This window comes from Caenorhabditis briggsae (genome assembly GCF_000004555.2).
Source record: "Caenorhabditis briggsae complete genome, chrV, whole genome shotgun sequence".
Taxonomy (NCBI): Eukaryota; Metazoa; Nematoda; class Chromadorea; order Rhabditida; family Rhabditidae; genus Caenorhabditis; species Caenorhabditis briggsae.
This window is the reverse complement of record NC_013488.2, coordinates 3,563,028-3,574,294: the sequence shown is the minus strand read 5'-3', so window position 1 is coordinate 3,574,294 and position 11,267 is coordinate 3,563,028. Positions and strand designations below refer to the sequence as shown.

General features: G+C 32.9%; 3 protein-coding genes across 3 annotated transcripts in view; all 3 read right to left on the bottom strand.

Annotated features, from left to right (window-relative positions):
- The window catches only part of CBG10425, a gene marked incomplete at both ends in the record, with an annotated part of 5,815 nt that extends 2,115 nt beyond the window's left edge, over window positions 1–3,700 (bottom strand). The window contains 7 exons of the mRNA XM_002635724.1: window positions 691–845; window positions 894–1,044; window positions 1,093–1,804; window positions 1,862–2,226; window positions 2,272–2,798; window positions 2,946–3,462; window positions 3,529–3,700. Coding sequence (XP_002635770.1) covers window positions 691–845; window positions 894–1,044; window positions 1,093–1,804; window positions 1,862–2,226; window positions 2,272–2,798; window positions 2,946–3,462; window positions 3,529–3,700 — 2,599 coding nt within the window. The remainder of the gene's footprint in view (window positions 1–690; window positions 846–893; window positions 1,045–1,092; window positions 1,805–1,861; window positions 2,227–2,271; window positions 2,799–2,945; window positions 3,463–3,528) is intronic.
- The window catches only part of CBG10411, a gene marked incomplete at both ends in the record, with an annotated part of 72,110 nt that overhangs the window by 47,193 nt on the left and 13,650 nt on the right, over window positions 1–11,267 (bottom strand). The window lies entirely within an intron of this gene.
- The window catches only part of CBG10426, a gene marked incomplete at both ends in the record, with an annotated part of 4,138 nt that continues 761 nt past the window's right edge, over window positions 7,891–11,267 (bottom strand). The window contains 2 exons of the mRNA XM_002635725.1: window positions 7,891–8,693; window positions 8,834–10,147. Coding sequence (XP_002635771.1) covers window positions 7,891–8,693; window positions 8,834–10,147 — 2,117 coding nt within the window. The remainder of the gene's footprint in view (window positions 8,694–8,833; window positions 10,148–11,267) is intronic.

The following is an 11,267-nucleotide window of genomic DNA, read 5'->3' as shown; positions in this document are numbered from 1 at the left end:
CCCCCCCCCCCCCCATTTTTTAAAATCTCCATTTTCCCCCATATTTCTCCAGTTTCTCTTCTGTTTCCTTAAATTATCAAGACAATTAGCTGAAAAACACCCATTTTAGGCGAGCACGAAAATCGTACTCCGAGTACGAAAATAATACCACTTTTCCCATTTTAAAAAACCCCTCCAAATGGAAGGGTTTTAGGCAAATTCTTGATAAAATCATCAAAAACTTTGAATAACTTCAAAAGAAAAAAAACACTGTCCCTCATCCCGCTGACGTCTATTATGACAGGTGGGCTGAACCCCCTAACCCTCTTCTCCCTCTTTTCACTCTCCATACGTCACCATTTTCCATACTACCCCTCTTATCAGTAACACTTATATTCGACAATGAGAGCTTTTTCAAATGTGGGACAGATGGCGCAGGCGGTAAACGCCAGAGAAGGAAATCTACTGCACGGTCTAATAGGAAAGACGGACACCGACGGGTGTTGCTCGGTCTACTAGGAAAGACGGGTAGACTCCTTGACATGTTGGCCACATGTTCGCGACATCAATTTCCCACAACACTCAAAGTTAATCTGCCTTGCAGAAGCTGTGTTTGGGGTTCACAGCTAACCGAACGTCCCCCGAGTGAAAAAAAACATTACAAAAAAAAGAGAGACTCGAACTCTTGTCTATTACTAACAAGTTTAGCACCTTCTGAGATGATTGCATACTTTGAGTCAACGTCACCTTTTCTTCTTTCATCTGAGACCCAATCCATGAAACCTTTAAAAATTCTTCTCCGTTTAGCTTCAATATATCCATAGAGTTTTGTAACTACACAACCATGTTCTAACATCCACCGCAGTCTTGTAGATTTAATTAATATTTGTTTGGCTTGAAGTGAAACAACTAACTTTCTACTTTTTGTTGGTTTTCTTTCTAAGGATTCCAAAAGATTTAATGTATAATCTCCACAGATAGTTTCATCATATTCCTTATTTACAAAGATTGGACACATCTCACTAAAATAGTTCCACTTATCTTTAGGGACTTCAATATCCACTTCTAAAAATCCAAAGAAAGAATTCTCTAAAACTTGTTTCTGTATTTCACTCCAATTATTACTCTCCTTAAAATATAGTTTTCCACACGGCATTTCCTCACCCAGAGAATGAAGGTATAAAGCGTTTGCATCGAACCCTACTATTTTCTTCACAGCTTTACCTTTTTCTGGATACGTCCATTCGGTACCGTTGTAATGAGCTCGTGTTATTTCTGTTTTATTTACTTCATGATATCTATGAAACACAATAGATGCACCACCAGTTATATTCTTTTTGAGCTTGTAGAATGCATTTTTGTTTTCTTCTCCAAACAACCAGATCATTGGATGATCCTTTTCGAATCTCAACATTGCTTTGTGTCTGTAAAACTCTTTGAACATCTTATCTGATCTAGCTTTGTTACATTTGATACAGGAAGCTACACAATTGGATTTGGCATGAGGCAGAGCATTATCAATTCTATCAAGAGACCATGTATCACTACCTAACTCTAACCAACAGTATATACAACTATGGTTCCCATTTTCTAATATTTCTCTAACACAATTAACAGTCAAATTACAAGGTGGTCTTTTTGCTTTTTCATCTTGTTGACGATAACCATCTATTCTCTTATTTATTTGTGTTTCACTTATAGGGGTATAATGCTCAATCTTCTTCGGTTTTTCTTTCAAATATTCCTCGAATCCACTAATTTGAAACTGATACAAAATATTTTCACTAAGACCTGGTAGCGAACAAGCATCTTTATACATGTCTAGCTTGAATGTGTAAAAGAATTCTTTTTGTTTCAAACAAGCTTCTAACATTGGTCTTACATCTAAGATATTATACCATTCTAATAAATCTCTAACTGTCACTAAATTTTTATCAACACAAATCTTCATCAAGTCTTCAAAGTTTTCTTGAGCCATAGAACCATTCAATGAAGAATTAAAATCTTCTATTGTCAAATTGAGTGTTAGATAATTCAGCTTATCATAGGAGTCAAACCATTCATAAGGAAACCATCCTTTTTGAACATTAACATATGCTTTGATGAAGCTTTCTAATTTAGTACCAGCAGCGACATAACTCATTTGATCTAGAAATTGAAACTGTCCTGTCTTTATAGTCTTGTATCTGTTTCCTTCTTTAATTACCATTGGGTCAATTTTATCTAGTTCTCTTCTCTTCATAATTTCTTGAATGAAAGGTGTAGATATTAAGTTTATGTCATAGAAACTACTATTAAATCCAACTATAGGAATCACTTCACAATATCGTTGCACCTTGGATTTCAATCTATCATTAGATTCTAATCGACATAATAGTGGTTGCATTTTCTCTAACATTAGTTGACTTGCTTTCGAAGCCACATCATCAAACCATTTAAACATTTCTTTCACTAGCTCATTAGGATCTTCATTTAATATAAACTTATCATCTTCAAACCCAGGTACATTTGTAGCAATCGCCACAGACGTCGGAATGTGTTTCATAGTGTATGTTAATTTATCACTAACCTTATCGTTCATTTTTTGCATTCTAGACTCCATATCAAAAGTTATCATATAATCATACTTAAAATCAACATCTACATCATAGGTATCAGCTAATTCTACTATTAGGTTTCTATCCTTCTTCCAGAGTGATGGATATTTACAAAATACGTCTTCTTGTGTTAAGGCGCAAGTCTCATAATGTCTATCCAGATTAGCATTATCTCCAAATTTCTTTCCACACCTTTGACACAAGAAGATAGAAGATAGTTTACTGAAATCAGTTATGTATGAAAAGTGGTTGAGATATAAATTTAGGTAGATAGGTTTTCTTGAATCATTGAAAGATGATTTTCTAATATATGGAATTGTTCCATCTTCATAATAGCTTACAATATTTATTGCATATTTTTCATTAAACTTTTCATATCTATCAAGCTCGTTAACATAATCAAATCCAACATAATCCGTAACACGTTTCTTAGTTCCATAGAAGTTTTTGAATAACTCCTTAGCTTTCCTGCTAGCTCTATCTTTTCTGCACTCTTCATCAGCAACAGCAACACAATACCAGAAACACAAATTGTTATCAACATTCTGTAGACTTATGATTGAGGTGGAGTTCAAGATGTATTGAGGTAAATTAATCGGTGCTCCAATAGGAAAATCTAATCGAGTAATTTTTGCTGCCATAGCATAGACACCAACTAAACGCGTTGATGAATCAGGAAATCTGTTAGTTAGCTTGTGTGTAATAGTTTCAACAGTTATTTCCTTTTTCAAATTTGAGATGTCTTCAGCGTTGTTTATTTGTTTCACTGTATCGAAGAAATAGTTGCGTCCAGGTTTAAATAGTTTCAAATCATTATTTTTCACGGTTACATAGCCGAAACTTAGGTTCAGCTTAATTGCATTATTCTCTTCTATATATATTTCATCTAAACACTTATGAATTTGTGACTCAGAATCTATATGATTGAACATAGTCATTTTAAGATGCTTACTATTTTTGGTTTCTGGAAACTTCTTTCGTTCCTCTATTACCAACTTTTCAGCATCTGCCTCAAATTCTGTTTCGTTTACTTTGAAATATTTCCCATTAGCTTGACTTGTTTTCTCCACAACATTAGGAGTTGTCAAAGCTTGGAGGAAGTTGATGAGATCTTGTTTTGTCATTTTTATCAATTGATTATCAGACAATTTAGGGTTTCTCTGCTTATTTTCTTTTCTCACTTGAGTAAGAAGGTCTTTTTTGTTCCATTCCTCATAATTAATTTTAGGGCCATTTATAGAGTAAGAAAAGTATCAATTATAACCTATAATAAAATTTCACAAATATTGAACAATTCAACCTAAAACCAATAATATTTCATATAATAAATGCACTCTGTAGTTGAAATTTACGACCCAAAACGGCGAAATGATATAGTCCAGAACTTTCTAAAAAACCGAAAAGAACACAAAATCAAGAACTTACAGGAGCGAACTGACTTAGAACATGTAGAAGATTATAGAATTGAAGTATTTAAACCTATTTTAGAATCCAACAAAAAACTACAAGAAGAAATAATTGATGAAAAGAATAAAATAGTAGAAACTCTAAACAACTTTAAATCTCCTTCTCAACTTTCTATAGGACCTCCATCCACTTCGACACCAAAAACAAATCGTAAAAGTCTCATTAAGCAACCCTCAGTAATCTTACCTCCATCTCTACCTAGTTCTTCTCAACCACATGTAGTTAGCAATCTAATTGTTAGTTATCTTCAAGATGGATCTGATAGAAGTAATGCTGGGTATTCAATCAAGTTTAACAAAGATGAGAAAAAGTATACTATAGGTAATAAGGGAATTACTTTTGATCAGAACATTCTGAAAGTCAACAATGAAGAGTACACAGCAACAGAAGGATTAATGGAATTACTAATCAAAAAGTCTCCCGACTTGAAAAAAATTCAATCTGATGATATTTCAAATTATCAGAAAATATTGTTGTGTTCAAATGCTTTGTATCAAGGGTTTGATAACACTAGTAAAAAATACAATTCAGATTCTAGTGACAAATGGAAATTTATTAAGAAGCACTACTTTGTTACAAAAGATAAAAACACATCTACTGTAGACGGAAGTTCCATAAAACCAAGTTTCAACTTCATTCCATCAGATACTAACTCTCTTATAAATTCTTTAAGACTATCCATCGCCTCATTTCAAGCTATTTTACTAGCAAAAATGTATATTTGTGATCAAGAGAAAGCCCCATTAAAAATCGATAAGACGAAATGGGTTAAACAACACAATCTTTCTATTCAAACTTTATATAGAGGTCTGAGAGAATTATCAAAAGATATGGACGTTAGTAAATATCTTGCTATCAAGTCAAAAGATAAATCAACTGCTGTTGAAAAAATATATGAAACTGAAAGAGTAGTAGAAGAAAAAACTTTGAAGTCGACTGCTAACTCGAATTTGATAAATCTCCTCTTACCTCGAAACTGATTTTTCATTTTTCAAAACCATGGGTCTTTTTTCATGTAATAAATGGAGAAAAGTGTTGTTGGATTGAATACTTTAAATCGTTCAGTTCTAGAAATGTTTCCGGATATCGGAAAGTCTATTGACCAACTTAGTATTTATACTAAGAGTGAAATAACACGTGAAACTGCAATACAATATATTAATTCCTGTGAAAGCATTTATAATAGTATTGATGCTATCAAAGCGGATGACAGAAGTAAAAATGAGTTGAAAAAGGCTATGACATTCTTAGTAAGTCAGATAGGAATGAATGAATGTATTAAAGAAGTTCTAAATGCAGCAAGTATTGAGAATGTTCAGCTGAAACGTTTATTGAACGAAGAGAGATGCAACTATAACAAGCTAGCTAAGAAATATAAAGAAGAACAGAAGTCAGAACAAGTGGAAATTCCCAAACTTTCTCTAAGCATAACTAGGAATAATAGAAGAAATGCTATAACCAATGAAGAGATTATCAGCATTGCAAATAATATTAATACAGATGAACTAGCCAACACCAATTTAACTAGAGTGAGCGCTGCAGGTGTTAAGAATGTTAAAACCGTTTATGCTAAGAAAAATGAAACTGGATTAGTTGTTAATCAGAAATAGCGTTTTTCATATTCATTATTTTCTCTTCTATTGTCAATTCTCGAGATGGCACACCTTTTCTGAAGCTGCTTTTAGCTGTATCAGTTTTCCTGAGAGTGTTGGTGAAATTTACTGTTGGTTCTTTCTTAGTTTTTTCTTTGGCTTTTTGGAAATTATCAAACGAGTATTGTTGTCTTCCTGATTCACCGTTAAGGAGTGCATCGATTTTTCGGATTTTTTCGTTTCTATTAGTTTTTCTAATCATTTTTATGTCAATAACACTATTCGGATAAAGTTTGCAGAAAGGCTTATCATTACAATAAACGTAAATAGGTTCGATCCCACCATAAAATTTAGTTTTGAAGTTTTTATCTATGTCTTCGTAGATTTTACCATCACAAAAAAATGAATGTTTTTTAATAGTGTCCATCACTATCCAAACATCTGTTAAATATCGATCAGATGATATAAAGTAATAAACGTCCGGAGTTTTTCTCAACCAATCCTTTTTCAACTTTTTATAAGCATGCAAGTGTCTATTTCTACATTTATCGTTACACACATGCATGTGTACATACATATGCAGTCTGTGGGGTCTGTAAGTGAAAACAGTCATTTATTTGCTTCTTGATCTGGCTTCTTTCTTGCGTATGTCCATATTCTGCTTTAGGACACTCCGAAACGAGTGTTTTTTTATTACGTATATATGTAAATCCGTTTTCCGTATTCCGTATTCCGTTTTCCGTTTTCCGTTTAGCTAAATTTATTTCCGTTTAGCCGAGCTAAACGGAATACGGAATACGGAAAACGGATTTGAAATATCCCAAAATAAAAACATGTCTAAAATAAGAAATACCTCCCGTAAGCGTTCATAGGACAAAGAAGGATTTCAACATCTTCCTGAATTTGCCATCATCCAAATCGCTAGTTTTATCTATAGTGAAAAACGTATACTTTTCCTTCCAAGTTTCTGATATCATATCCAAAAAGATAGCTTTATCTACTTCTCCACAGTGATCTCTATAGATATAGTCTAAATTAAGCTTATCCTGAGAAAAAACTATGAAAAAGTTAGCGTTTTCCCTGATAGTGTTTTTTGGTAGTTTTATATAACTTTGTGAAATGTAAAAACAATCTATATTATTGTGCCTACCCCTGGTGTAATACTGTTCTATTTTATTTTGTTTTTCAAGCATTAGATCATCGAATATCATCAAAGTTTTCTTATTTGGGTTGATAGAACTAGGATCAGGTATTTCATCTAAACTATCAGAAGTGTGAACTGATATATCTTTCTTATCCTTTTTGTCTATCATAAAATTCTGATTCTTAAAACATTCTCTGATTTCCTTTTTGCTTAAGCCATTTTCAAAACCATTCACAAGTGCTTGATAACAAGGTTGAAAAAGAGTCGTAGAGAATATGTACAAGTTATCATAATCTAAATAATCGTTTCCACAATATTCATCCAAGAGTAAATTCATTAAAAGGTTAGTCTTTCCACAACCAGACTTTCCTATTATACAAGCTCTTATTGAACTAGGAAGAAGAGGGTTGTTGTTTCTTTTAGAATAAAAATTTTTAACTGAATAATCAGCGAAATCAGATTTCATAATTTAGTAGCTAATAAATGGTTCACTTATTCTTAAATCTAAAGTCCAACGAAAAAGCTTTTCAATTTGATTTTCCACATGACATTAAGATAAACTCTATTGCCATAGTGAAGATTGATGGAACATTGGATTGGAATAGGAATAGTTTGGTTTACTTGTCTTGTAGCCTTATTTGCGATTCTTTTCTGAACGAAGCTCACAGTAACATAATTTGCAAATTCAACAATAACGTAAAAAATATAAAGTATGAACCAATCAATTTGATCTACCACAAAGCTGTCAATACTGTAACACTCTTACATTGAAACTTATGGATGAAGAGAATAAGCTTATTGATTGTAAAACTTGTGATATACACATAGAACTACACATAGTCTAGATTCTCTTAAAACCAGATCCACTTTTTAGAGCTTTCAGGAAATCATTATTTTCTTTCGATAGTTTTGATTTGTTTTTAGCCTTCGTGGCTTTGGGGTGTGGTTTACTATTTTCTTCGTTTTTCAAACTTGGGAGTCCTTCCTGAGGTTTATCTAATAGTTCTATTTTATTACTTACGTTGGGTTTATTAATCACATAACTGGATGTAGAATTTTGCTCTTGTGTGTGGAAGAATCTCATTATTGAGTTATTTATTTAGTATTATAATTAATCAACGGTAAGCGATTGAACAGATGGACGATGTACCATTTCCCTTAATTCTACAGCCTCATATTCTCTTCTTCGTTTTCTGTTTTTCCTATCAATAAAAGTTTTTGGTGAAAGTATCATCCAGAATGATCTGGCAATAAAGAGGTATACTAAAATTGCTGGCAAAGTGACACCAACTCTCCAAATTCTAAGCCACCATTTTCCAAAGAAACCTTCTACATCATCTAATATCTCATGAGACATTGTAGAGTCTTGATTACTCGCGTGAATCTCAATCGAAACATCAGACTTTTCTCTCATTTCTTCTATAAGTTCTTCCTCAATATTTGTTTTCATATCCAACAGAATATGCTCATTGAACACTACTTTGTCATCTAAGAATTTCAGATCAAATTCCTTGAAATCTTTCATGTTAGTAATATTAGTTCTAAAATCAATCATAGGATGAAGCTGAGGTTTATTGGAAATAATTCCTCCAGAGTAGTCATTCTTAAAGTACCAAATTTTGTCTCCAAGACTTTTAATCTTGATTGGAATTTGTCCTAGTGTTAGCGCTAAGCTCAACTTGTATCCATCGAAACGAGTAAGATCAATGAAATCGATTTCTTCTTCATCAATTTCTTTACAGAATGTAACTTGAACAATTCCATTTGACTCTTGAGAATCTATAAACCTTACTTTGATGGCTGTATGATTCAACTGTTTCTGAATATATCTTCTGGGGCTTTCTCTGATAAGACTTTCGAGAACTTCATTTTGCTCATTGAAAATATCGCACATTACTTCGGTTGTATGGCGTACTAAATTGTTTGATTGGTTTTCGAGATATTGAAATTCTCCTGCTGCTTGGAAGTCTGTGTATAGTTCTCTTCTGATGCGTCTTTGTTTTCCAGTCTCGAATAGTTCATAATTTGATATCCTCTTATAAATTCTATGTAACTTGGGAATGCATCACAGCTCTCTCTGATGGTTTTATATTCATCATAACTTGGGAGAATAGCACAATCTTCTTTAATACTCAAATATTCTTCATATCCTGGGAATGGTAAAGGTTGCCAAGTTTCTTCTGTAGATGAGTTAGAGTGTTGCTCTTTTTCATAGTTTGCAATGTTGTTTATGAAATCTGTATAACTTGTAAGTGAATCACATCCTTCTCTGCTATTCTTGAATGCTTCATAACTAGGTAGGTTGTCGCAATCTTGTTTGATCTTTAAATATTCATCATAATTTGGTAATGGGAGTGGTTGGAAGTTAACAGGTTCTTTTTGAGCCGATCGAAGATCTGCGATCTCTCTTTTGGTTCTGTTGGATTTTGCTTGAGGTGGGTTTCGATTGTCTTTATCGTAAACTGTCCAATCTTCTTCTTTCCGCTGTTTCTTCAACGTTTCGACTTCTTTTCTTTCAGCCTCTTCCTGAGCTTTCTTAGTTTTCTCTTGTTTCTTTTTCTCAAATTCTTCTTCCTTCTTCAGTTTCTCTTGTTTTCTTTTCTCAAAATCTTTCAGATCTGCTTCATACTGTTTTTGCCTTTCTTGTTCTCGCTTTCGTTCTTCCAGATCACGCTTTCTTTGTTCTTCTTGCTCTCGTTTTCTTCTGTCATCCTCATGCTGTTGTCTTTGAGGATATGTTGGAATTGAAACAGGAATTTGGCTTGGAGCGTATTGGGATGGGGCTCGATTAATTTTTCTTACGGCAAAGCCTTCATCACTAATCATCAGGTCTATGTTACAATCAGTCACAGTTTTGTTTGATTGAAAGTTTAATGCGATTTGGTTTTTATTGTTAACCCAAAGTTTGTTATTGTATATCCCATCAAGTATTCCTATCGAGATGTATTGACATTTCTGATCTCTGTTAACATCCCAAGTGATAATTTCATTCTTCTTTATGTCACAAAATCCATCTTGATATTTGCAATTGTTCATGTTGGCAAGAATGTTAGTTGGTTTAGATTGATTGAAATGAGAGTAAACCTTTGTTTCAATAACTATACAATTCTCCTTGTAATATCTTTTAGGGGTGAAAATGCTGGTAAATCTATTTGGATAATCTACATCAATTTTGTTATTAGTACTCCATGTGTTAGAGGTGCCTTTTGATAACGTTCCATAATCACATTTCTTGTTATTGATCATTTCTCTACATTCGGAAAGTGTAATTGGATAATGATTAAGCTCTTTTTCAACCAAGTGTTCATATCCAGAAAGGTCAGTATATACTGAAACTTCGCTAACTAATTTTTTACATAGTTTTGCATCTGAAACATATTCAATAATGTTTGGTTTGAATACTTCATACTGAACTATTTCTGATTTACTGTTTAGCATTCTATGATAATTGCATTTGTGTAGTTTGGGTATTCTAAAATATTGGATTGGGGAGTTTTCCGTACAAATAATAGGCTTGGTGGATGCTTCTTGAAACCATATCAAGAATAAAAACACCGTTACAGTTCTAAAGTTTATACGCATTTAATAGTTGATAAAAATCTTTTAAATTCTTGCTATATAAATCATCAAAAATGATAGAAGCCGTTGATAGAATACTCGTAGTTGACGCTCCTATTGTGACTGATACTTCCATTCAAAAAGAGAATCTCATAAGTGTTTTTCCTTCTTCAGGTTCTAGTTTAAATCAACATGGAGAAATTAATTTTGTTATTGAGACATGTGATCAGTATCTACACTTGCATAAGTCTTACATTTACCTCGAAGTAGAACTTTCCAAATTAGATGACGCTGCTTTAGCAGAAACTGATGAAGTCTCCTTAACTAATAATGCACCAATGTTCTTGTTTGATAGAGCAACATATAGTATGGATGGTGTTCAAGTAGAAAACATAATGGATCCTGGTAGAGCTAGTTTGATGAAAGGTCTTTTGACTTATAGTAGTACTATGAACAAGCAGAATACTTTTGGCTGGATTTTAGAAACTAAGGATATTATAACATACAAGATAAATAAATATACGAAAAATAGAAAAGGCACTATAACTTTTTGCATTCCGTTGACACATATCTTTGGATTTGCTGAATGCTACAACAAAATAGTCTATGGTAGGAAGCATCAGTTATCACTCTACAGATCTCTTGAAAATAAAAATAGCATTGTATCGTCAGATGCTAAAAAATTTACAGCGAAGATGAACATCAAAAGATTACAATGGATTATTCCAAAGATTGTCCCTAGTCTTGAAATGCAGAATAAATTATTGAACATTTTCGAAAGCAGTAAGTTAGTACAAATGCCTTTCATTTATAGACAATTCGAAAGCTATAATATCCTTAATGGTAATAGGGAATTCACATGGAAGATGGGTACAAAATATGACAAAATAAAATATATTGTAGTAGCATTTCAATGTGCTAGGGATAACA